The sequence below is a fragment of the Recurvomyces mirabilis genome, assembly GCF_035927965.1.
Source record: "Recurvomyces mirabilis strain CCFEE 5264 chromosome Unknown scaffold_15, whole genome shotgun sequence".
Classification (NCBI taxonomy): domain Eukaryota; kingdom Fungi; phylum Ascomycota; class Dothideomycetes; order Mycosphaerellales; family Teratosphaeriaceae; genus Recurvomyces; species Recurvomyces mirabilis.
The window spans coordinates 23817-45399 of NW_027041949.1; the positions used below are offsets into that span (position 1 = coordinate 23817).

Here is a 21583-nt window from a genome sequence, read left to right on the forward strand (position 1 = left end):
GGTTCGTCTGGATGTCATAAATAGTCGTTTACTCATTATGTCTTCCCCACCAATGCAACCTTCATTCGTCCCGATCGACATGGCCGAGTCGCAGAAAGTCGCCCGAAGCTGTCGACGCGGTCGAACCATTGCTGCTGCTACTATCGGATCGCTCGGATTTCTTGACTTGCGCAATGACGTTTGTTGCTGACGACAGAACGTCGATGGTAGAAGTTGCCGCCTTATCCGTGGAAGGGGATGATGGTGGTATGGATTGCGAAGGGACCAGGCTTAAGAATGGTTTCTCCTCGCTAGAGACTGCGATGGGTTGTGTATTCGCGTTCGACATGATCGTGCATTACTCGATCTCCTGATGGTGTTGTAATGAGTCTTTACGCAGACTTCCTCTGAGTGTACCCAGTAACGTCGACAGCTACTATCGAGATGAAGCCCACGATCGAACAGAGGAAGGCCGGGTCGAAGCTGGTGTAGCTTGTGGTGTTTGCTGCTTGACAGGGCGTGGCACCGCTTTTGGTTCACTGAGCTGCCACAGCAGCTTGAGCGTCTGGTAATGCATTGTAGCTGTTAAGTCGATTGTATTGGGTCGGACTGATGGCTCACAAGGTCACACTCCCACCACGAGCTACACAAGCTGTCACTTATGTACTGACTACATACCGTGCTAGCAAAGAGCTCTGTCGGGTGTGATCGCAATGCTCACGATGTCTAGGCATTGTTGTTACTCCTTATTTTGTGACTCTGGCCTATCAGATGACTGCAACGTTCAAGGCCGCGTTGTTGTGTCGTGAAGGTGTTGGCTCCGCTCCACCAGAACATGATGCCCACGAAAAGCAACCGGAAGCATGGTTCATCATGGTGACAGTCTCAGCCAATCATGGTTGCTGCGGGAATAGCATGTGGAGCTTCACGGCTGGGGACCGCGGGAATTGGACGACGACATCCTTTCTTCAGTCTGGGGATCGTGAAATGGCAGGTCGAGGCTCAAATTTCTCGAGACGACCACGAACAGTCCGATATGTCTATCTACCGAACTTCACATCTTGCGGGCAACTTTGTGTAGAGTCTAGAAGAGATCGTTGTATCAGTTCTACCCTTCTCGCACCCTCGCCATGATTATTGGGCTTTGGATCGAGGCATGACAAGTTGGAGGAGAAAGCTATTAAGGTATATTCGGAGCTAGTGGTGACATAAATTGTACGTAAGTATGGACGGCTAGCAACGGCAAAACTGCCATTATTGTTGCTCGTGGTCGAGCAGCTGACATTAAAGCCACGCTCTCCCGAAGTAGTCTGCTGGCTGCTGCTGAACGTGTCCTGATGATGAGTAGCGCCTGATACGCTCTGTACTGAACGTTTCCGATGAATGCAGTCGCGTCGGCTCTAGATTACGCTGCTCTAGTAAGCGACCATTGTAGGGAAGCCTTGCATCTCACGGTCAAAATTCTTGTGCTGAGCAAGGGCGAATGTGTAAGCGTCCACAAAGTCCTCCACGCCCTTAGCCATCTGGAAAGCCTCCTTGAAGCTGTTTGGCTATACATGAGCAGCAGTGACGATAATTATAGCTGTCGACGACCTCCGCTGAAGTTGAGGACTCCATGCCAGGCAGCCCGCACGCATCCTTGATGAAGTCAACAGCCTCGCCAGTGGCACCAACGGCCTTGAGGTGAGCGTATGCTTCGCGCACCCAGTGGAGTGCACGACCGATCTTGCAGAGGGTTTCAACGCTAGCTGCTCCGCACAGGAATGAAGACGGAGTCGTACATGGTATGGCGCATGCCTTCGAGGTGATGGTCAGGCTTCACGCCCGTACCAGACTGTTTGCTCTCACCTGCAGCAAAGATTGGATTCGTTTTGGGCACAATGGAGAAAGGAAACGCTCCACCTGTCTCGAGTGCTGCAACCATGCCATTGTATGCGAATGCATCGGGCCATCCGCGATGGTTAGAGCCACGCGGCGAGTAGCAATGGTTGCTCCTTTGGAACCGGGCGCAATAGCCTCAGTCTGCGATAGACCCTTGGCTTTCTTGCCATGATTCTCTGGCCCGGCCTCCTGCGGGACTGGTGCACCAGCCAGATCAGCGACCTGTTGTGCCAATTCCAGGTCGATCTCCGATAGTCTCTTGGTCATGGCTTCATACACATTTCTGTATCGTTGAAGCTAAAATTGCGTTCTTGCAAAAGCGGATCATCCGGAAAGTGGATGCCAGATACGATATGACCAGTGCAGAAGGCGACTTGCTCTGCTTGGGTGAAAGACTCATCGATATTGCAGTTGAACTCCATCTCCGCGAAGTATTCGATTGGTACCAGCTCTTCTGGCCACAACTTCGTGGCGTCCAATATATCGAACTCGAACTTCTCCTCGTCTGCTCCCGGGACGACTTGCACGCCAAAGTCCTACACAATCTTGACGGCGTCTGGTACCACACTTGACACCATAGAAACACTCATACCCATATCGGGTAGGCACCGTTGTAAATGGCCTCACACAGACCTTTGCGGTGGAAGTCCGGATCTTTACCAGCTTTAACACTTCATCCCACACAAAAGAGTGGGCGCTCAATTGAGGTGTAAAGTGGAATTTCACGAAAGAACCTCTCATTCTTGCCATTCACCAAGCAGTATGTATTGAAAGCCTTATTGCATCCTGTAGGATCTAGGAATAGTACAGTCCCTTGCCTGCCACATGAACCTGCAGATCGACGGATGTAAAGGTTAGGAAAGGTCTCAGACAGGACTACCGGCTTCACAGCCATCGTTTGCTTGGATGTGTCGCTTCAGTATGGTTCGAGATAAAATCCCAGAAATTGTTGTGGGCGGATTGAGCTTGTCTTTTGGTGACATTAGCACCCATCGATAGCTCACGTCCCGCGTCAACTTGATGCTATACTTACGAAACTTCATTGTGAGGTTCTGGCTTGCCGGCATGGATGACGTCTGGGAATTCAATAGCATCTTGGATGAAAACAACCGGTATGTTGTTCCCAACCCGGATATGGTCAGTATGCATCAACGTGATAGCAGAGGTTTCGGTGAGGATGCCAGCATGAGTGTACTTCTCCATACTCTTGTTGTACCGAAGGCACCAGCACCACGGGCATGGACGACACGTTCCGGAATGCGTTCGTGGTCGAAACTCTGGATCTTGTCTCGAGCAGCGTTGTTCCTCGGGAGCATTGCACAAATCTTGTTCTCGGTGGCAATCTTGAGCCAGTCAGCTGAGGCAGTGGTTAGACACATCGAGCATTTTCTGGTATCATGATAATCTACCGGTGTTGGTCTACTTCACACCATGATCAGTCGTGATCCTGGCGTTGACATCGTGGACATTCTTCATGTCCTCCGCCACATCAGCCCCCTTCTTGCCCTCCGAGGATCCGTTCAAGGTCTCCTGGACCTTCTCGAGGCCTGTGGAGATTGTTGAGGATGCCATAGTGAGCATTCGTGATACGAGAGGAAGGAATACGTGAGCTCGAGACTCGGAGAGAGTTGCGATACTTAGCTTGAGTTGCACGTAGCTCGTTTCTGAGAACAAGGCGTGACGACGCGATCGATACCACCACTCGCTGTGATATGCCTACTTCGAGACTTCCGGCATTTTATGCGACTACAGAGGTTGCAGTCAGTATCTTTATTAGGATAGTCGGAGCAAGGCATGGAGCTGAATCGCAACATGACATCTGCTGAAGAGTAGGCATGTAGTCTTTGCAACCAATCGAAATGGTTGTGTAGGCAATTCTGTGATGCATTGGTACTGCTGAAGCTGTCATATCATGGCCGAGCTCGTGGTCGGTCAGCATATTGCATGAGCAGGCCGATTGTTCTCCGTGCAATCGTGATCGTGAAGCGAAAGTCTTTGGGTTTGCATTCAGACGTGGAAGGTGTGAGGAGAGACAATTTGCCACACCTTGTTCTTGGCGTACCTAGCAACAGGGCTGTTCGAGTGGTAGTCTCATACAAACAAATAGCGTCAGCAGTGTCGACTTCTTCGTCGACGAGAGCCGTAGTGAATCAGGAATACCAGGTAAAGGTTTTCTCAAGGAGACCGAACCATTCATGCTCCCCCGCATTTCCTTGTTGACTGAGTGAGTACCCAAGACAAGGTTGCCTGCACCCATCTCATTCAACACAAGTCCCGAGCAACCCATCTCTCATCTGCTGCTTCTGTATCTTGCACACATGGGCCTCAGGATGGACGATCTCCACGCGCCCACCGTGAGCTCCGGGCCAACCTCACAACCAACGGCAAATGGCACCAAAGAAATGTCCTTAGTAGAGCTCATGGCGAAGAAAGACAATCTTGAAGCAGAGCTCTCTGCTCTAGGCTCGGTACTAGAGTCCCACAAGGTCGACATGACTACACCTCTTCTCACACCAGATGGCTTCCCACGAGCAGATATCGATGTGGCACAGATACGGACGACGCGAGCTCAGATCATCAGGTTGAAGAATGATTATAAGGGTGTCATGGGGAAGCTTGAGGTAGCCGTACACGAACATTTTGCGGCTGGGAAGACGTTGGATGGTCAGACGATGTCGGCAAGAGTGGCTCCAGCTGTGCAGTCGAGTATGAGTGGCCCAACTTCTGGGATCGAGCCGCCGTTTGCTAGAGTCAACACAGTTGTACCAGGCAGTCCGGCAGAGCAGGCGGGTTTGAAGGCAGGTGATAAGGTTGTGCGGTTCGGCAGCGCAACATGGACGAATCATGAGAGATTAAGCAAAGTTGCCCAAGTGGTGCAGCAGAATGAGAATGTAAGTGCAGTCCCACTGCCTGCCGTCAGAAATTTACTTACAAGGCCTCTAGCGAACAATAATGGTCAAAGTACTCCGCGAGACCTCCGAGACCGCAGCATCTTCTTCTTTGGATATTCAGCTTACGCCGAGACGAAATTGGGGTGGTAGGGGTTCACTGGGCTGTCACCTGGTGCTACTGTGAAATGTGCAACGAAGATGAAGATGATTACGAGACGATGTCGGTCATAATCACCATACTCGACACAATTCCTTGACCAACTCGAAAGCCTCGCCACAATCAAGCACGCTAGAGGCTACATTACTTCTGCCAAGTGCCATAATTGGGATGCTCTGTGCGTGAAGTCACTTCCTTCCAGCAGTACCACGCTCGAAGCCGAGCAGCCCGTCTGGGAATCTCCTCAGCATACGAGAGCCACAAAGCCTCGATAACGCTCCCAAAGTTGCCAGCATGATTGAGCTGATTGTGGAGGTGGATGTGTATGAGACCAGACACCGTGGATGTGGAAATGGGAAGCATTGATAGCGCTGGCAATACGAAAAACCCCAAGGACCAGGCATGTGCTTGTGGGCCGTCGAGAGGCACGATCCAATATCTTAGGATGCCACCGCGGAATATGTAGAAGAGATTGTGATTCCTGAATGCACACATTCGCACCTGGTTGACTGCATGTCTCGTATGGTCTCGTCAGTCTCAGCAGTGCAATCGATGTGTTGGCAGCGTATATGCCGTGAATGCAGTAACGGAGTGATCGGTAGTGGCGGTGAATCTGAATCAGGCGCCAAACCCTTGTTACCTGCGCAGAGCGGGAGGAGCCGATGACCACAAAAACTGGCCTGCTCAACCCCACTCAAATACCAAACACTCCAACGAACTCACTCTCAATTCAGAACCGCAACACCCACCCTCTCTCCTACCACACGACACTTGATCGATCCCGACAAGTGCTGCACAATCTTTGAGATACCAACAATCTCTTCCGCGACAACCACAACCGTCAACAAACCACAAAAAAAACAGTCAACGGCAAGATGGCGGAGGGTCAGCAAGTTCCTACCTTCAAGCTTGTGCTGGTCGGTGATGGCGGTACTGGCAAGGTGAGTGAAGATACAAACATTGGATTGCGAGCTACAATCTTCGAGCTTCTGCCCGAAAAATAATGATATGCTAACAAGGCCTCTTATCGCAGACCACCTTCGTGAAGCGTCACTTGACGGGCGAATTCGAGAAGAAGTACATCGCCACTCTCGGTGTCGAAGTCCACCCTCTCGCCTTCTCCACCAATCTCGGCCAAATCCAATTCGACGTCTGGGACACAGCAGGGCAGGAGAAGTTCGGTGGTCTGCGTGATGGCTACTACATCAACGGCCAGTGCGGCATCATCATGTTCGACGTGACCTCCCGCATCACCTACAAGAACGTACCGAACTGGCACCGAGATCTTGTGCGGGTGTGCGAGAACATCCCGATTGTGTTGGTCGGCAACAAGGTTGATGTGAAGGAGCGTAAGGTCAAGGCTAAGACGATCACCTTCCACCGCAAGAAGAACCTGCAGTACTACGATATCTCGGCCAAGAGCAACTACAACTTCGAGAAGCCTTTCCTGTGGCTTGCGAGGAAGCTTGTCGGCAACCAGAGTCTTGTAAGTCCAGGATGAAGACTCCCGAATCTGCAATGACTAACAATGCTCGCAGGAGTTCGTTGCTGCACCAGCCCTCGCTCCTCCGGAAGTCCAGGTTGACCAGGCCGCTATGGAGGCATACCAGAAGGAGATGGCCGATGCCGCGAACATGCCACTTCCTGATGAGGAGGACCCTGACTTGTGAGCGGGTTCCTGTCGAGCGTCGCAACAAGCAGCATATCAGGCGCGAAGATACCCTGGGCCGAGCTACGAGCGCAGGAAACGAGGTGGCGAGGATGCAGAGACTCAGGAGGCTAAAACATATGGGCGAAGCTTTGAGCAGAAGGACATGACTTGAGGCTTTTTGCGTTCTTCTACACCTCCATCAGAATGATGAATGATATCGAGCAAGGGTCCAACTGTGCGTGGAGGAACATTCTGCAAAGCGATGGCGTTCACCCATCCGCCAGGCGGTTTACGGCCCGCTTTAGATAGATGACTATGTATTCACTGAAAAGTTGCTGAGCAGGCCTTCTCCTCCGCCCAATCAATATATGACACGGGCGGCATGAATATTCGACGACATCTTTCATTGCCGAATCACTCGACTATCGATGGCTCAACACTCAGGCTGGTCTTGACCATCACTTACAGCTTGAAGTGAACAAACCTCCCAGATTAGGCAGTCATGCGCATGTGACCCGAAGTGCTTGTAAATTACAAAGACTGTCGTTCCCACCGTTCCACGCTCTCGTCAAAACTTCGATACCATACCACATTTCCACCACTGGGACGAAAACACCAACACCAACACCAAGTCCATTCCCATAGCACCTCTCTGCCTCAAGCGACAACATGCAGAGAAACAAGCTGAGCGTCACATCTACTGCCTCCCACGGCAATGAGCTCGTTCACGATCAACTAATCGTTGGTCGCAACATCAACTACGCTTCCAAGCAGAATCTCAACATCTCTTTCCACCGTACCGTGCGCGTTCCAGACAATGGCGATATCAACAATCTCCCTCCAAGCCTAGGCACCTTCCCACTCTACAAGACCTCCGACTTCGACACCATCCCTACGAATATCAAGGCCAAATCCAACTTCTTCCTGCCGATGTACCAGCGCGAAGCACTATGGATCAGCTTCAGCTGCAACGCGCCTTTCGCGGTCAAGATCTACATGGGCGGCACTAATGCTGTGTCCGGCGGATCACGCCGCGAGACGGAGCCGACTCTCGAGCGGCGTGCTGTGCGCATGCAACGGGATGAGATTGTCCAGGACTACATGGTCACGCCGAATCAGTTGTGGCTGGATGGCTTTGCAGGTGCGGATGGGAAGGTGCGTCAGTTTGTTGCTATGCCGCTTGGCAAGGGCTACACTGCAGAGGCTCAGATCACAGGCGAGGAGGTTGTTGGTGGTTTGCAAATCGAGGTTACTTCGTCGAAGCCTACCTTGATCAACGCACTTCAGAGCCACATGGGATGGATACTTGGTACAGGCGATTCTCCGGTCATCGTCAAACTCATAGATAGCCAATTGCTTGTCTTGATGGTAAATAATTCGGATACAATCGATACCGTCAAGGATCTCCTCGCCACGAAGCTGGATCTCACCTCGGATCAGTAACGCCTGATCTTCGCTGGCAAACAGCTCAGGGATGGCCGTACCCTCGCTGAGTTCAACATCCAAGCATACTCGACATTGCATCTGGTGGGGAGGCTTCACGGCGGTGCTACGGTGCAGCTGGAGATGGGCATCTGGCCCGGTGGCATGATCAAGCAGGCCGTCGTCGAAGACGAGTACGACCCGGGCAGCTGGGACTCCGACAGCAGCATCCTTTTCAACGTCGACATCCTCAACTCCCAGGTCTTCAAGCACTACACCGGCATCGATCCGCCCACCACGCCCGTCACTGCAAAGCAGTATGCGGCGTACGGCATCCCGTACTACGCCATCTACGACGAGAAGCCTAGCAGGATCCATGGCGACTTCGCCAATGACAAGTCGGTCAACGACAAAGACCTTGAGGGCGCACGCACCTTAGCCAAAGCCAAAGCCATAGCTGAGGTCATGACCGACGTCAAGAATCCTATCGTCCTGCTCAACCACGTTGGTCACAACGTCGGATTCCGCACCCGCGTCGAGATGGAGAACGAGGTACGCGAGTGCTTCGACGTCTAGGTCGTCCCGCTGCTCCATGCATTCTCCTGGCGTAGTGGAGAAGAGGGTCCACGGCGCGGTATACCAGCGAGTAAGCTGGTAATACGAGGAGTGCGATCAGTAATCACTAGTGCTGGTATACTTACCTCTGGCTAGCTTCCGGCTGGCTCCAGGCTGGTTGGAGGGAGGAAGGTATGTGAAATACAGTCAGAGTGCTAGAATGAAGTATGATTCAGATCTCAAGGTGTCGCGTCGTGAAGCCGAACTGCCCTGAAACGAATCGCTTCTGTGTGACTTCCGCCATGTAGCTGAGAACCACGCCCATTCTGATGTATCGAGCACTGCCTCTGTCGAACGCTTTCCCAGTCTGTTCTGTGATTCCTTCAGAGCTGTCAGACTGATGGACGCAGGCGCCTTGCTATACCAGCCAGCAATAGCTGCCGGAGTGCAGCATCTACATCTACTGACCACTTCAAGGGCTCCAGTACGGCTGGACCTTCTTCGTCCACCCTAAACGATCTGTCATGCCCTACAAGCTCACGAGCTGATAGTCTGCCGTCGTGCATGCCATAAGGATCAGCCCCAAGACTCGTTGTAGAAGCGTAAGAAGTTGTCAGCGAAGACAGATCTCCCTAGTGCTTATCCACGGCATCAAAGCGCACACTCGGTCAGATCTGGGCATCTGCTGCAGAATGCTTCGAAAGTCGAGATGAGGCTCGCTGGCGGATTACCTCGTTTGTTCTCAGACTGCGAACAGTGTCCGCCGTCTTCACCTCGGGCTGATGTGAGAACCCCTGCCGATTCCTGAACAACCCCGCGCCAACATCATCTTGCCCCACCATTACAGCATTGAGGGCTGAGACGTTGACGAAACACAACGCGCCGCGCAGCATGCTCCGATACTACGTGCCGCTTGTAAGGAAGCGCCTGTAATCCACTAGAAGGCTTGGATAGTCTACGGACTATATATCTCTCCATTCACCTCTACCTTGTCTCCTTGTCTCTCTTTCCCGTGTCAACCCGTATTAATACAATCATACTGTAACAACCACAACCATGTCTCCCTCCAAGGTATCCACCATCGCGTGGGACTCCTTCCACAATACCGTCGACGGCAAACCAAGGGGTGGGAAGGAGAAGCACCGTGGTGTCAACCCAGCCACCGGCGAGGAGTTATGGGAGGTGCCCATTGCCAACCAGCAGGACGTCGATGATGCTGTCGTTTCAGCACAGAAGGCTTTCGAGTCGTGGAGCCAGGTGCCGATGGAGAAGAGGAAGGAGCAGATCACGAAGTTCAAGGAGCACTATCTCAACTATGTGGACGAGATGACCGATTTGCTTTGCGAAGAGACTGGCAAGCCGGTGAGTTTGCGGAGAAGATCGATCAGTGGAGGATGCATGCTAAGATGATCGCAGCGCCAAGTCGCAGAGATGGAGACCAAGGGCGTGGTCGGCTTCATCGACTTCCACTTGAGCTTGACGCTCCCCGAGGAGCGTGAGGAGGACCACGAGAAAGTCATGCTCACCCGCTACACACCTCTCGGTGTCGTCGGTGCCATTTGCCCATGGAACTTCCCAATCATCCTTTCGCTCGGCAAGGTCATCCCAGCTCTGCTCACCGGCAACACCGTCATCATCAAGCCATCGCCATACACGCCCTACACCACCCTGAAGGTCGTCGAGCTTGCTCAGGAAATCTTCGCTCCTGGTGTCGTACAGGCAGTTGGCGGTGATGACAAGCTTGGCCCCATGTTGACCACCCACGTAAGTCATAACATGCACTCGCTATGAGTCTTCACTCTCCTGACACCACCCAGCCCAACATCCAAAAAATCTCCTTCACTGGCTCCATCGCCACGGGCAAGAAAGTCATGGCCGCCGCAGCCAGCACCCTCAAGCGCGTGACGCTCGAGCTCGGCGGCAACGATGCCTCCATCGTCCTGCCCGACGTCGACATCAAGAAGGTCGCTCCCGAACTCGTCATGGGTGCCTTCCAGAACTCCGGCCAGGTCTGCGTCGCCACCAAGCGCATCTACATCCACCAGGACATCTACGACGAGATGCTGAAGGAAATGGTCGAGTTCACCAAGACCATCAAGACCGGTGCACCGGGCTCTAATGCTCTTCTCGGACCAATTCAGAACAAGATGTAAGGCCACGCAGAAGCGAATCCGTCCTCACGAAATCGAGTCCACTAACAAAAGGTCTAGGCAATACGAAAAAGTCCAAACCTTCTTCGCCGACAGCAAAGCCAAGGGCTACAAATTCGCCGTCGGCGCCCCGGAAGTCGAGCAAGGCAAAGGCTACTTCATCCAACCCACCATCATCGACAACCCCCCCAACGACTCCCGCATCATCCAAGAAGAACCCTTCGGCCCCATCGTGCCCACCCAACCCTGGACGGACGAGGAAGAAGTGATCCGCCGCGCCAACAACACGAATGCGGGGCTGGGGGCCTGTGTTTGGGGCAAAGATGTGGAGAGGGCGGAGCGGATCGGGAAGAGGTTGCAGGCTGGGAGTGTGTTTGTGAATTCGTGGGAGAAGCCGACGCCGCAGGCCATCTTCGGCGGGCACAAGGAGTCGGGGATTGGGGGCGAGTGGGGCAAGGAGGGGATCAAGGCGTATTGTAATGCGCATGTTTTGCATACTTATAAGCAGAAGTAGGAGGGAGTATCGCCCGGAATTGTGGCGGCACGATGTAGTGATTGACAACTTTTCTATGATCATCAGAATGCTTCGGAATGGTTTGCAACAATGAAGTGAGTTTTGCTTGCAGAAAGGTTTATGTATAATTGTCAAGTGGTTCAGATAATGTCGTCGCAGCAACTCATGTTTTCTCATTGTTAAAAAGGCCACTTGATAGCCGTATTCATTGTCCCGCCTGCCTGCCTGCTTCCTTCTCACCTCTTCTCCCGCCCATACTCCTGATACTGCGGCGGCGGCACCCCGCCAGCATCCGCAGCATACCCCGCCGACCCAACAGGTTTATACTGCCCCCCAGAAGGCGTATACCCACCTCCTGAAGGCCCGGCACTCTGCTTCTCATTCCCATCCCCACCCATCCTCCTCCTCTCCTCCTCAGTAACTTCCCCCCCATCCCCCCCACCCACAACAACCTGCCCCCCGCCTCTAACCTTCCCAACCACCATCCCCTTAGCCACCGACTTAATGACCGCCCGTCGACTCACCCCGGTAACGTCAATATAAACCAACCCGACATTCTTCACCCCACCCGCCAGCTGCGCCGCGATACTCCCCGCTTCGTCCCCATACCGATGTCCAACCACCGTACTCGCCGCCGCGCCGGAAGAAGTCAGGAGGTTCTTCCCCGAATACGCGATCCCGTCCGCGATGGTGGAGAAGGCAATCATACTCTTATTCAGCAAACCGGGTTTATACTGCTCCTCCGGCAATGGGTTACCCTGGGGATCGTACCCCTTCTTGCCCCTCTCCTTCTTATGCCCGGCCACGCCCGCGGCGAAATTCTGCGCAATATCCGTCAACGACCCGACGGTCTTGGCCGACATGCCGGCGGCGCCTTGGGTGAAATTGTTGATTTTGCGGACGCGGGCATGCGTCGCTTCTTTGAATTCGAGGGGTTTGGCGACGGGTTTGGTCTTTTGCGTGAAGTTGTCCGCGCCGGACGTGAGCATGTTTCCGATGTAGGAGCTGCCCGTTACGATTAACCGGGATGCCGTGGCGGAGGATTGTACAAGTCCGCTATCTTTGTACGCCGGGTGGCGGGCGAGACGGAGGTACTCTTCGCTGACGGGCCGGACTTCGATGCGTTTCCCGTCCTCGCTGACTTGGACTTCGACAGGGTCTTTGTGGCCGTGGCGGAGTTTCGGGTCCTCGAAGATCTTGGCGTCGCCGCCTAGTTCGCCGACGACGGAGCCGTCGTCTTCGTCAACTAGGACGATTTGGCCGCCGGCTTTGCCGTCCGAGGCGTATCTACCGCCTGTTGCGTAGTCGGAGGGGTTGTATCCTCCTTTCTCGCCTGGACGGCCGGGCAAGGGTGGTTTGGCGCGCTCGAGGAAGGCGGTGCATTGGGCTAGGATGGTCTCGAAGGTGTCGACGTCTTCTTGGGTTGTTCCGTAGCCTACGCGTGGGAACTCGATGCGGGTGAAGGCTCCGGAGTCGGGACCGAGATCCCAGCGGGGGATGAGGTAGCTTGTGGGGGGTTGGTGGTAGATTTGGGTGGTGGCTGGCATGGGGAGGTCGAGCTCGGGGGGAAGGTTGAGGTGGAGGTAGAAGTCCTCGTCTGGAGCGTCGTTTTGGGGTATTGTGGAGCTTAGTTCTGAGTAGGGCGAGTGGGTTGGCACCATCAATAGACTGAGCGTCTGTGGGCCGCTAGGCGTGAGCGCGTGCTCTTCGCCATCCTGGATATGGTAGGCTTTGATGCCGTTGATCGTGTAGAGCAGCTTTGGCTCGTGGTGACTTGCCATGGTGAGAGGTCACGAGGTGTGGGTGTTGTGTGTGGATGGTAGGTATGGGAGGTATGGGACAGGTCAATGGTGGGGGGTTGCTGTTGTGAGATATAGAGAAGTAGGAAAGTGCACAGCCTCACTCAATGGACGAGACAAGAAAGTAGGAGAAGAGGATTGTCCCGTATAAGCTCTTCCTACTACCGCATCGTAGCTGCAGATGCAACTTCCCATCACCAAACACCTGCTTCCTGCTTCCTGCTTCCAGACCCCAACACACCCAAGCTCTAAATCTCACTGACGAACGTGGGGCGTCGATCAACGTCATCCCTGTGGCTGTGCCGTTGCATGTGTGGCGTACTTCCATCCTTGGCGATGTCACCCCATTGTGGTCCTCGAATGTCGCCGTATGAGTGGCAATAATGGTTGTCGAAGCGAACAGAGGTGAGAGATTGGAGAGGATGAAGGAGGGCACGAAGAAAGTTTTGTGCTGCCACTCGAGGCGCTCAGACCAGCCCGTCCATAGCACGATGCGCGAAAGCGACGGGCGCCAAGGATACCATCTTTGGCCATTAACAGGCACGATGATGCTGCAAGCCCTCATTGATGATGATCGCGATCTCTCTGACTTCGCTCACCCGAACGAATAGGTGATTGCCAATACAGCTCCCGTAGTTTCTGTAATGCTCCTGGAAATCGCTACGACGGCCACAGCCCATGACTCCGAAACGTGGGAAGGATGTAAGAGGAGGCCAGAGGAAGTGAAGACACCCTTTAGTGAATGAACGAAGACTGGATGGCCGAGGAATCTAAGGTGCGACTGTAATTGTTTGAATGCGAAGGGGGTCACGCAGGTATCAAATGCCTTCACGTGTGATTGAAGCGCCACTCATTCATTTTGACGAGCACTTGCGCCGCTGAGAAGCGACCCTAGAGAACACACGAATCCTTCAATGCTTCACCCTCCCCGATTGGACGCCAACAACGTGATACTGTCCCAAACCGAAGCGCTCTCAGCAACCATGGTCGAAGGAGCTCCTCTAGCAGATTGACGACGAGACTATCCACGGAAAGTCTAAGACTGTGGAAGCTGGGGTAACCTCTCTCGCTGACCTTGACGGTCATGTACGCCAACACTGATCCCGTTCAGCCGAGTCAAAGCCTCTAATGCGGCTTCCTGCGGAACTCCGAGTGATCATCTACGAGTCCAGCCTGATCGAGAGCGACAAGATCGAAGTCACAGCAACTCTCCAGCAGCCTCCATTGCTCTGCGTATCCCGTCTGATCCGCTGGGAAACACTTGCGATATGGTATCACCGCAACAGACTCGCTGTGAGTATTAATGATTGCGACGCCAAGCTCCTGAGAGCCTTCTACTTCCCGCTGCTATGGGGACAGCACTTCTATGAAGGAGGGGGCTGCTAAATGCTGGCGCGCATCTCCATCGCTTTTCCACTGGCCACAATTGGAAGAATCTGCTACAGTGGGCCCATTGGCAGCACATGGGTGAGGTGCCAAGGCTTGTCTGGAGCAAACATGAGGCGGAGCCATTGGTGTCAATTATATGTGCGGCAATGGACGTTGTTCATAATGCGCGTGATTGGCCAAGCTGCGTTCAGTCGCTCGAAGGACTAAAGAAGGCAGTTTACTTCCTAAATCCGGAATAGGCCAAGGCGGAGTAGGGGCTTAGTTTGCGAAGTGCCGAGGGGAATAATGGATTGATTCGTGCTCTCATGCAAGCAGTCATCTCCTCGCTCGAAGGTTCTATCTCGTGTGGCCTCAAGTACCATGGAAGCTGTGAGTAGGCACCCAAGGTTTGAGAAATGCAGCGTGCAGTCTGGATACCGATTAGGCGCAGGCAAATTGATCGAAGAGATCGGTGGCTACACTGTTGAATGGAGTCTGAAGGAGGGAGGAACACCAAAGATAAGTGGATACATGAGAAAGAAGCAGATGGGTCGTGGCTGCTTTCTGGAATTTGACCCGAGTCTAGCACCTTGTCAAGTTTCAATCAGCACTTTCCGACAACCCGCTACACAACCTGTGGACTCATGGACGTGTCACTCAACCATGGATACTGCTAATACCACTCCTCTTCAGGTTAGCCGGAACAAGCTTCTCCAGGACCTTGAGCCACACAGTGTAATACAATCCAGGACTGCCATCACTAGCCCTGCTACCCGGCTCCAGCGAACCAAGGCCAACGCCGTCGTTACAACATGGAGCATTCGTTCCCCATAGCGGCCCAGCGGCCCATGCGGTCCATCCGATATCTGTGATGTGATTAGTACAATGGTGAGGTTAGACGCAGCACAGCGATAACGAAAACTCACATTCAGGGTTATCATTCATGTACTGAACCGCCTGCGTCAGGTAGTTGTCACACATAGTATTATTGTCACCACCGAACTCCGAAATGAACGCCTTGAGCTGATACTTCTTCAACCACGACGTCAAGAACGAGAGGTTAGGCGGGAAGGGCTGAGTGCAATTCTGGTGCTGGCCGCTGAAGTCGACGTCGAGGTACTCGTGGATGTCGATGGCGGTGTTGTCGATCGGGTCCTTGAGTTTGTAGAGGTAGTCTGAGCTGGGCTGGCAGGTGGCGCAGGTAGATTGGTTCCACGAGTGCCCGCCCGTGTAGCCATTGCCGGGTGCGAGGATCATTTGCTTGGCCCCGGAAGCGCGGATGCCGTTGATGGCTGCTTGGTCGTCTTGGAGGAGGAGAGCGGTGCTACTGAAGTATCAGAAAGCTGCCAAATGTGCAGATGATAAAATGAGGTGAGGAGAGGGAAAGTGCTGACCTCATATCATGCGGCTCGTTCATAATCTCAAAGATAACCCTCGGGTTGTTCCTGTATCGACCAGCCAGCTCGTTCCAGAAGTCTTCGAATTGCTTCGTGGTCGCCGCAGCCGGATCGGCAGTATTGCCAATAATCGAGCCCGTAGTCGGCTGCTGAGATGGATCATTGTATCTCATATAATTATGCGGATCCAAGATGGCATACGCGCCGGCATTCGTGATGGCCGTGATCGCGGCATTGTACTCGGAGAAGTAAGTCTCGTTGAACCTCCTTCCCAACCCATAGGCCAAGGGGCACATGCGCTCGAGCAAGAAAGCGACGCGCAAGGTGTTGATCTTGTTCTGGTTGACCCAGATCGGGACTGTGGAGGCGTTGAGGAAGGCATAGTCTACGTTGAAGCGGCCGGGGAGACCGGTTCCTTTGGTGGCGGTGGAGCTGTAGACGCCGAACTCGCCGCCAGATTCGTCGATGCCGGCGTAGTAGATTTTTGCTGCTGCTGAGGCAGCGAAGAGGAGGGTGGATGACAGAGAGGGCGCCATCTTGGAGTCTTCTCGGAGGATGAGGAGAGGTTCAGGGAGAGTACTGGGTCTTAGATGGGAGGATGATGCATTCATATATCCCTACCTTTCTCCAACCTGACGAAATGATCGCCGCAGACTCGATACTCGATCCGCAGACCTGCCTCGGTGTTGTGATCTGGAGACCTCATGACCAGTACTCGCCCAATATATGCCGTTCCAGCCATTCCAGACCTCTCAAAGAGCCAGAGTGAAGGTAGACCGTTGAAGGTAGATCATTGTGGGGTACGAGCCGCAAATACAGTGCAATTCATGCATGAGGTCCAGAAGAAAGTGACAGGCTTTCTCCGCAAAGCCGCAGCTTTAGCCGCCAAGCCTTTCCTCGTTGGAAACGGAGAGACGATCGTACCTGTACGCATCGCGGAGTGAGGGTTTCGAGATCGAAGTCTGTCTACTCTAGAGTTGAGGAGTTGCGGCGACACGGTCCGGTAGATCCTGGCTGTTTTCAACAGTAGTAGTACTTTCGACGATGAAATTGTGCTTCAGCTTCCCAGTCCTGCCTGCTACCCGCAGACCACTGTGGAGTGGCTCATGGTACATGGTGCATTGTGAGGTGCGATTGGGCCGAAGGAGCAACAAGCATCGTTGGCCCTCCAATGCCGTGCCCTGCATGAGCACGCTCAACGGGACCGCGAGGGAAGAAACGAGAGGAAGATGGAGAGGTACTGCGACCTCAGCTCAGCATTTCCAAGATGCTATAGACACTTCCAAAAACGAGTGACTTCTCGTCACATTCATGCAATGACTCCCACCGCACACCTACCGCTCGTCCTCCCCCTCCATTCCTCCAACACTCTCCCCATCCTCCGTCCCACTAGCCAAACTCAACCCACTCAAACTCGGCGTCCCATCCCCCTTCTCCTTTCCCTTCCCACCACTCCCCTTCCCAAGCTTGAGAACATGACTCCAACTCCTCACACTCCCCCTGGCCACCTCTTTACTCTCCCTCCCCTCCCTACTATCCCTCAACGACCCAATCGAAGCCCCCATCACCCCATCATCCTCCTCGTGCAATTCAGCCGAGGGCGTGGTCAAACCCCCATTCAAATTCGGACTATTCCCCGCCCAAGAAGCAGAGGAAGAAGCAGCATCAACAACCAACCTCGACTTCTCCCGCTTAAAAGTCGGCAGCGAGAACTTCCCCGAAGAACTCTTCCGTGAAATCTTCTGCATGAAACTTTCCTTCCCCAAACTCCCACTCCCAATAAGAGGACCCGGGGCCGTAACATCCAAAGCATTAGAATAACTTGACGTCCTCGCCAAATCACTCAGATGACCTCCGGCTAATTCATTGCTGTCGGCGAGAGAGGACTCGGTGGTCGTGGTCGTCATACTACGGGCGTCGGAGCGGGACTTGCGGCTTTCGGGGGGCGAGCCGGTGTCGTAGTCGATGTCGCGGTGGGTCGAAGCAGAGGTGGGAGGGATGAGACTGCTCGAGGGCACAGGAACAGTATTCGAGGCCCCGGCCACCGTAGCCGTAGAAGCCGAGCGCGCCTTATCTTTATCCTTACTCTTGATCCCAAGAAAAGACTTAAAGTCCTTCGCCGCCGGGTTCAACCTCGCGGCAGCCGCACTACTCGCGTCAGCCGCCGCCGCCGCCTCCTCCCCCTCATCTCGTAACTTCTTCTTCGGCTTAGTCCCTATAGGCGCCAACGGCGGAACCTGACGAGACGTCCCATGCACATCCGGCTGACTGAGCGCATCACTATCCTCATCCTCCATAATATCCTCCGGCGGTCCAGAAGCAGCATACTGGACACTCGGCCTCCGACTCGGATGTCTCGACCCATAGAGTCGACTCCCAGAAGAAGAACTGCTAGGGAGCATCCAGCTGGTGTTGAAAGATAAAGGACTGCTTCGCGCCCCGCCAGCCACGACATCAGTCCAGCGCGAACTATCCACCGAAGGCCTCGGTAATTCATTCGAATGCGTTGACCCCGGACGCGGACTCCCCGGCCGCCGGGAGAAGCCACTCGGCCAACCCCCCGTCGTAGTACCACCACCACCACCACCACCACCACTACCCCCCGCCCCCTCCTTATCCCCGCCGAAAATCCTTCCCATACCAAAAGCCCTGAATCGACTAACCTGATTCTGCACCGGTTGCTCTCCCATAAGCACATCACTGGACCCATCTCCAAGCCCACTCAGCTCAGAATCCGGCCCAGTAATCCCCGAAATAGAACTATTCCGCTTCCGGATCTGCGACTCGAGTAGCCCCGGGATCGACTGATCCTGGCGTGGCATACTATGACTCTGAGCCTTCCCCAGAGCCAACCCATCCAGATCTCCTCCGGAACCAGCGGAAGCAGTTTTGGTGCGCTGTTTGATGCCGAAGAGGCCGGAGAATCGACTACTCGCTGCTGGTATACCGCCCAGGGCTCCGGCTGTACCCGCTCGAGTCGAGCGGGTGGAGCGGATGGAGCGGCGGTCCGGGTCCATGGACGGGAAGGTGTTCTCGGGGCTGCCGAGGTGGAGGTTATTTTGGCTTGCGCGGGGACTTGCGAAGACGGAGGGGGAGCGACTGCTGGCTGAGGCCGGGCTGGCGGGGCCGGGATAATGATACTCTCTCTCTCTTTCGGCTCCGAGGACAGGTGGTTGGGGCATCGACGGTCCGCCAGGGAGGGAAGGCAGACCGGGTAGAGCTCCCAGGCCAGGCAAGAACCCTTGATCGCGACCGCCGTCGTCGCCAGAGAATAGATCCGCGGGTAGTAGTTCCGCACCAGCACCAGGAGACATAGGCGCGCCACCTGTAAGCTTCTCCCTCTCCTCATCCGTCATCCCAATATAATCCGTCGGCTGATCCGTGCGCAAAGTCATCCCATTATGCGGATTGAAGTAAGGCGCCGAATGGAAATTGCTCGCGGGACTGATACTCGTCAGACCCGTAGCGAAAGGACTGGAGGAACTCCCACTCGACACAAGCGGGAAATGGCCCATGCGCGGACTGTTGTTCGAGCTCTGACCACTAGCAGCACGCCGACTGCGCTGACTATCACCCCGGTGGATCATACGTTCAGCAGGCGGAGGTGGTGGCGGAGGAGGGGGCGGAGGAGGGGGCGAGCCAAACTGCGATTGCGCGGCTGTGATAAGATCGTCTTCGCGTCGGCGCTGGCGGCGGATACTATCGAGATACAGCATCTGTTCATCATGAAACCGCTTCGACGCCTCGAGTTTCTGGTGGATAGAGCCGTATTGCTGAATCAGACCAGCCTTGTGATTCTGCCACCGTCTCTCCTCTTCAGCATCCTGCTGCATTTGCTGGACAAGATTCGATTCCTCGTTGTGTGATGTCCCGTCCGGAGAGGTATTCTTGACATCGCGCTCAAGCTTCTTGATGGCCGCATTAGTCTCCTTCACCCGGTCCTCTAAACTCTTCATCGCACCCGCTTCATCCGCTTGTCTGAGCCGTAGAGCATTCTTCTCCTCCTCTACGCCACGCTTATGCGCCGCTTTGCTGGCCTCGAGCTTCTCTGCTTCTCTCTGAAATGATGCCGTTTCCTGCTCCCACTTGAGCATGTCCTCTTTCTGCTTCTGGCGTTCCTGCTTCTTCTGCTGGAGGAAGCGTTCTTGCTTCGATCGCTCACTCTGCGCTGTACCGTTGTGCTGCATCAAGAGATTAAGCTCGCGTTTCAGAGTCTTACTTGCTTCTGTTTTCTCTGCTACGTGAGTCTTCAGCTCCTCCCTCTCGTCGTGCAACTCCTGCTTCAGCTGACTATCCTCCTCGTCCTCCTTCTCCGTTGATTGCTCTGCCGAAGTTATCTCCCTCCTGATAGCCTCGAGCTTCGTGGTGAGCTGTTGGATGCTCTCATGCCCTTCTGCAGGCTCCGTCTCTTCGACAGGTGGCTCTACCTCGACATCGAGCCCTAGAGCCGCTGGAGAAGGTCGTCTACCAGTAACACTTCTCTTCGGTCCTAGCCCATTACCGCTTCCCTGCCTTTCCATGAGCGCAGGAGCGTTGTCAATGCTGGCTGGTGCTGGTGCGATATCCTTGAGACCACGGAACACCCTGACGCGTGGCATCCTACTCATCGTACTTCCTGTTGCATCCTGATCCGCATCATCGCCTGTATCAGCCGAGTGCTGTGGTACGAAGAAGTCCTGAGTAGCCACAGATTTAGTCCTGAACCTGATAGGCTCACTACGAGAAGCCAGTTCCTGCTCGTTGACCAGTGCCACACGTAGGACGTAGTATGTGTTGGGCAGAAGATTGGTGATGGTGACGGCAGTCTCGTGTATGCTCACGTGCTCCACGGCATTCCCATTGACATGTATCTCATACTTGAGCTTGCTCTTCTGCTTTTGCTTCTCCGGAAGGCTCCACCGAAGGATACATCCGTCTGCCTTGATCGACGCCAGATCAACGACCGGTGTGAGTGGTATGTCGAAGCCGAGTAGTGATGCCAGGTCGTCCAGTGGAGTATGCAGGACTTGCCAGGCTCGGACGGCCAACCATGATACGGCGAGGAAGATGCAGGCTGTGCGGAAGTAAAAGGTGACGGGCGAGGAGATGAGTTGAAGTGTATAGATTACCCGCGAGATCCAGACGACCACGCCTTCCGGTAAGGTGAAGGTAAGCGGCACATCACTGGCCATGGTGACCGCCCCTAAGGGCGGCGCTGCGGTAGATTTGTTTAGCGCCAGGATGAAGGATGTGGATGTCGCATCGTATACGGTGTGGTGATGATAGCGATATGATATGGGGTTGGAGAATAGTGACAGTACTACAGTGACAGTACTACAGTGACAATAGTGTAATCCTATCCCGTTCGTATCGAGATTAATATTCGAGCAGGGTGCGAATCAGCCCTGCTAGTACTGTATTGGAGTCAGCGATTAAGCTTTTCCTGTGCAGTAGTAGCCGAGGCAGTAGCGGGCAATCCTCAATCAATTCTCCGTTAAGCATTGGCGATGATTGGCGGTGCATGGCAGTTGAGCCTTCATCAATCATGCCTCATGCCTCATTCAAGACAGATAAGTTGGACGGTCGAATATGCGGGGTGCATTATTATTTACATGCTGTAATGGTTGAGTATTGACCATATCTTGAGCTGGTCGGCATGCCTCGACCACGTGTGTGCAACAGTACCGCATGGCCTGGACTTACAGTACTGCAAAAGCGCCTTACCCGCCGAGTGGCTTCGGACCCGATCAACCGAGCTGCGAGGTGAAGGTGAAGAACTGAAGATTGGGAGTGCGTGGGGATGCGTGGGGGTCCATCAATCATGCAAGAGAGCTCATCAA

General features: G+C 54.1%; 9 protein-coding genes across 9 annotated transcripts; 4 read left to right on the forward strand and 5 right to left on the reverse strand.

Moving 5' to 3' along the window:
* Positions 1-1394: 1394 nt before the first annotated feature.
* cat1_1 (catalase 1) lies at positions 1395-2127 on the reverse strand (the record flags this gene model as incomplete). The annotated part of the gene is made up of 2 exons (XM_064838655.1): positions 1395-1529; positions 1828-2127. The coding sequence occupies 2 exons, from the start codon at positions 2125-2127 to the stop codon at positions 1395-1397; spliced, it is 435 nt and encodes a 144-aa protein (XP_064693480.1).
* A 762-nt stretch (positions 2128-2889) lies between these two features.
* On the reverse strand, positions 2890-3432 carry cat1_2 (catalase 1; the record flags this gene model as incomplete). Its single annotated transcript, XM_064838656.1, is given in 3 exon segments — positions 2890-3054; positions 3066-3217; positions 3291-3432. 3 exon segments carry the CDS (start codon positions 3430-3432, stop codon positions 2890-2892), a joined length of 459 nt encoding a protein of 152 aa, XP_064693481.1.
* Positions 3433-4178: 746 nt separating this feature from the next.
* On the forward strand, positions 4179-4935 carry NAS2 (putative 26S proteasome regulatory subunit; the record flags this gene model as incomplete). Its single annotated transcript, XM_064838657.1, has 2 exons — positions 4179-4751; positions 4804-4935. The coding sequence occupies 2 exons, from the start codon at positions 4179-4181 to the stop codon at positions 4933-4935; spliced, it is 705 nt and encodes a 234-aa protein (XP_064693482.1).
* An 848-nt stretch (positions 4936-5783) lies between these two features.
* GSP1 (GTP-binding nuclear protein gsp1/Ran) lies at positions 5784-6578 on the forward strand (the record flags this gene model as incomplete). The annotated part of the gene is made up of 3 exons (XM_064838658.1): positions 5784-5849; positions 5942-6394; positions 6447-6578. 3 exons carry the CDS (start codon positions 5784-5786, stop codon positions 6576-6578), a joined length of 651 nt encoding a protein of 216 aa, XP_064693483.1.
* Positions 6579-7228: 650 nt separating this feature from the next.
* Positions 7229-8557, forward strand: LTS14_005961 (uncharacterized protein; the record flags this gene model as incomplete). The annotated part of the gene is made up of 2 exons (XM_064838659.1): positions 7229-7998; positions 8032-8557. 2 exons carry the CDS (start codon positions 7229-7231, stop codon positions 8555-8557), a joined length of 1296 nt encoding a protein of 431 aa, XP_064693484.1.
* Positions 8558-9592: 1035 nt separating this feature from the next.
* LTS14_005962 (uncharacterized protein) lies at positions 9593-11200 on the forward strand (the record flags this gene model as incomplete). Its single annotated transcript, XM_064838660.1, has 4 exons — positions 9593-9898; positions 9953-10300; positions 10354-10685; positions 10747-11200. The coding sequence occupies 4 exons, from the start codon at positions 9593-9595 to the stop codon at positions 11198-11200; spliced, it is 1440 nt and encodes a 479-aa protein (XP_064693485.1).
* Positions 11201-11436: 236 nt separating this feature from the next.
* Positions 11437-12981, reverse strand: LTS14_005963 (uncharacterized protein; the record flags this gene model as incomplete). Its single annotated transcript, XM_064838661.1, has 1 exon — positions 11437-12981. The coding sequence occupies one exon, from the start codon at positions 12979-12981 to the stop codon at positions 11437-11439; it is 1545 nt and encodes a 514-aa protein (XP_064693486.1).
* A 2043-nt stretch (positions 12982-15024) lies between these two features.
* Positions 15025-16300, reverse strand: LTS14_005964 (uncharacterized protein; the record flags this gene model as incomplete). Its single annotated transcript, XM_064838662.1, has 3 exons — positions 15025-15233; positions 15294-15691; positions 15762-16300. 3 exons carry the CDS (start codon positions 16298-16300, stop codon positions 15025-15027), a joined length of 1146 nt encoding a protein of 381 aa, XP_064693487.1.
* A 798-nt stretch (positions 16301-17098) lies between these two features.
* LTS14_005965 (uncharacterized protein) lies at positions 17099-20935 on the reverse strand (the record flags this gene model as incomplete). The annotated part of the gene is made up of 1 exon (XM_064838663.1): positions 17099-20935. The coding sequence occupies one exon, from the start codon at positions 20933-20935 to the stop codon at positions 17099-17101; it is 3837 nt and encodes a 1278-aa protein (XP_064693488.1).
* Positions 20936-21583: the final 648 nt, after the last annotated feature.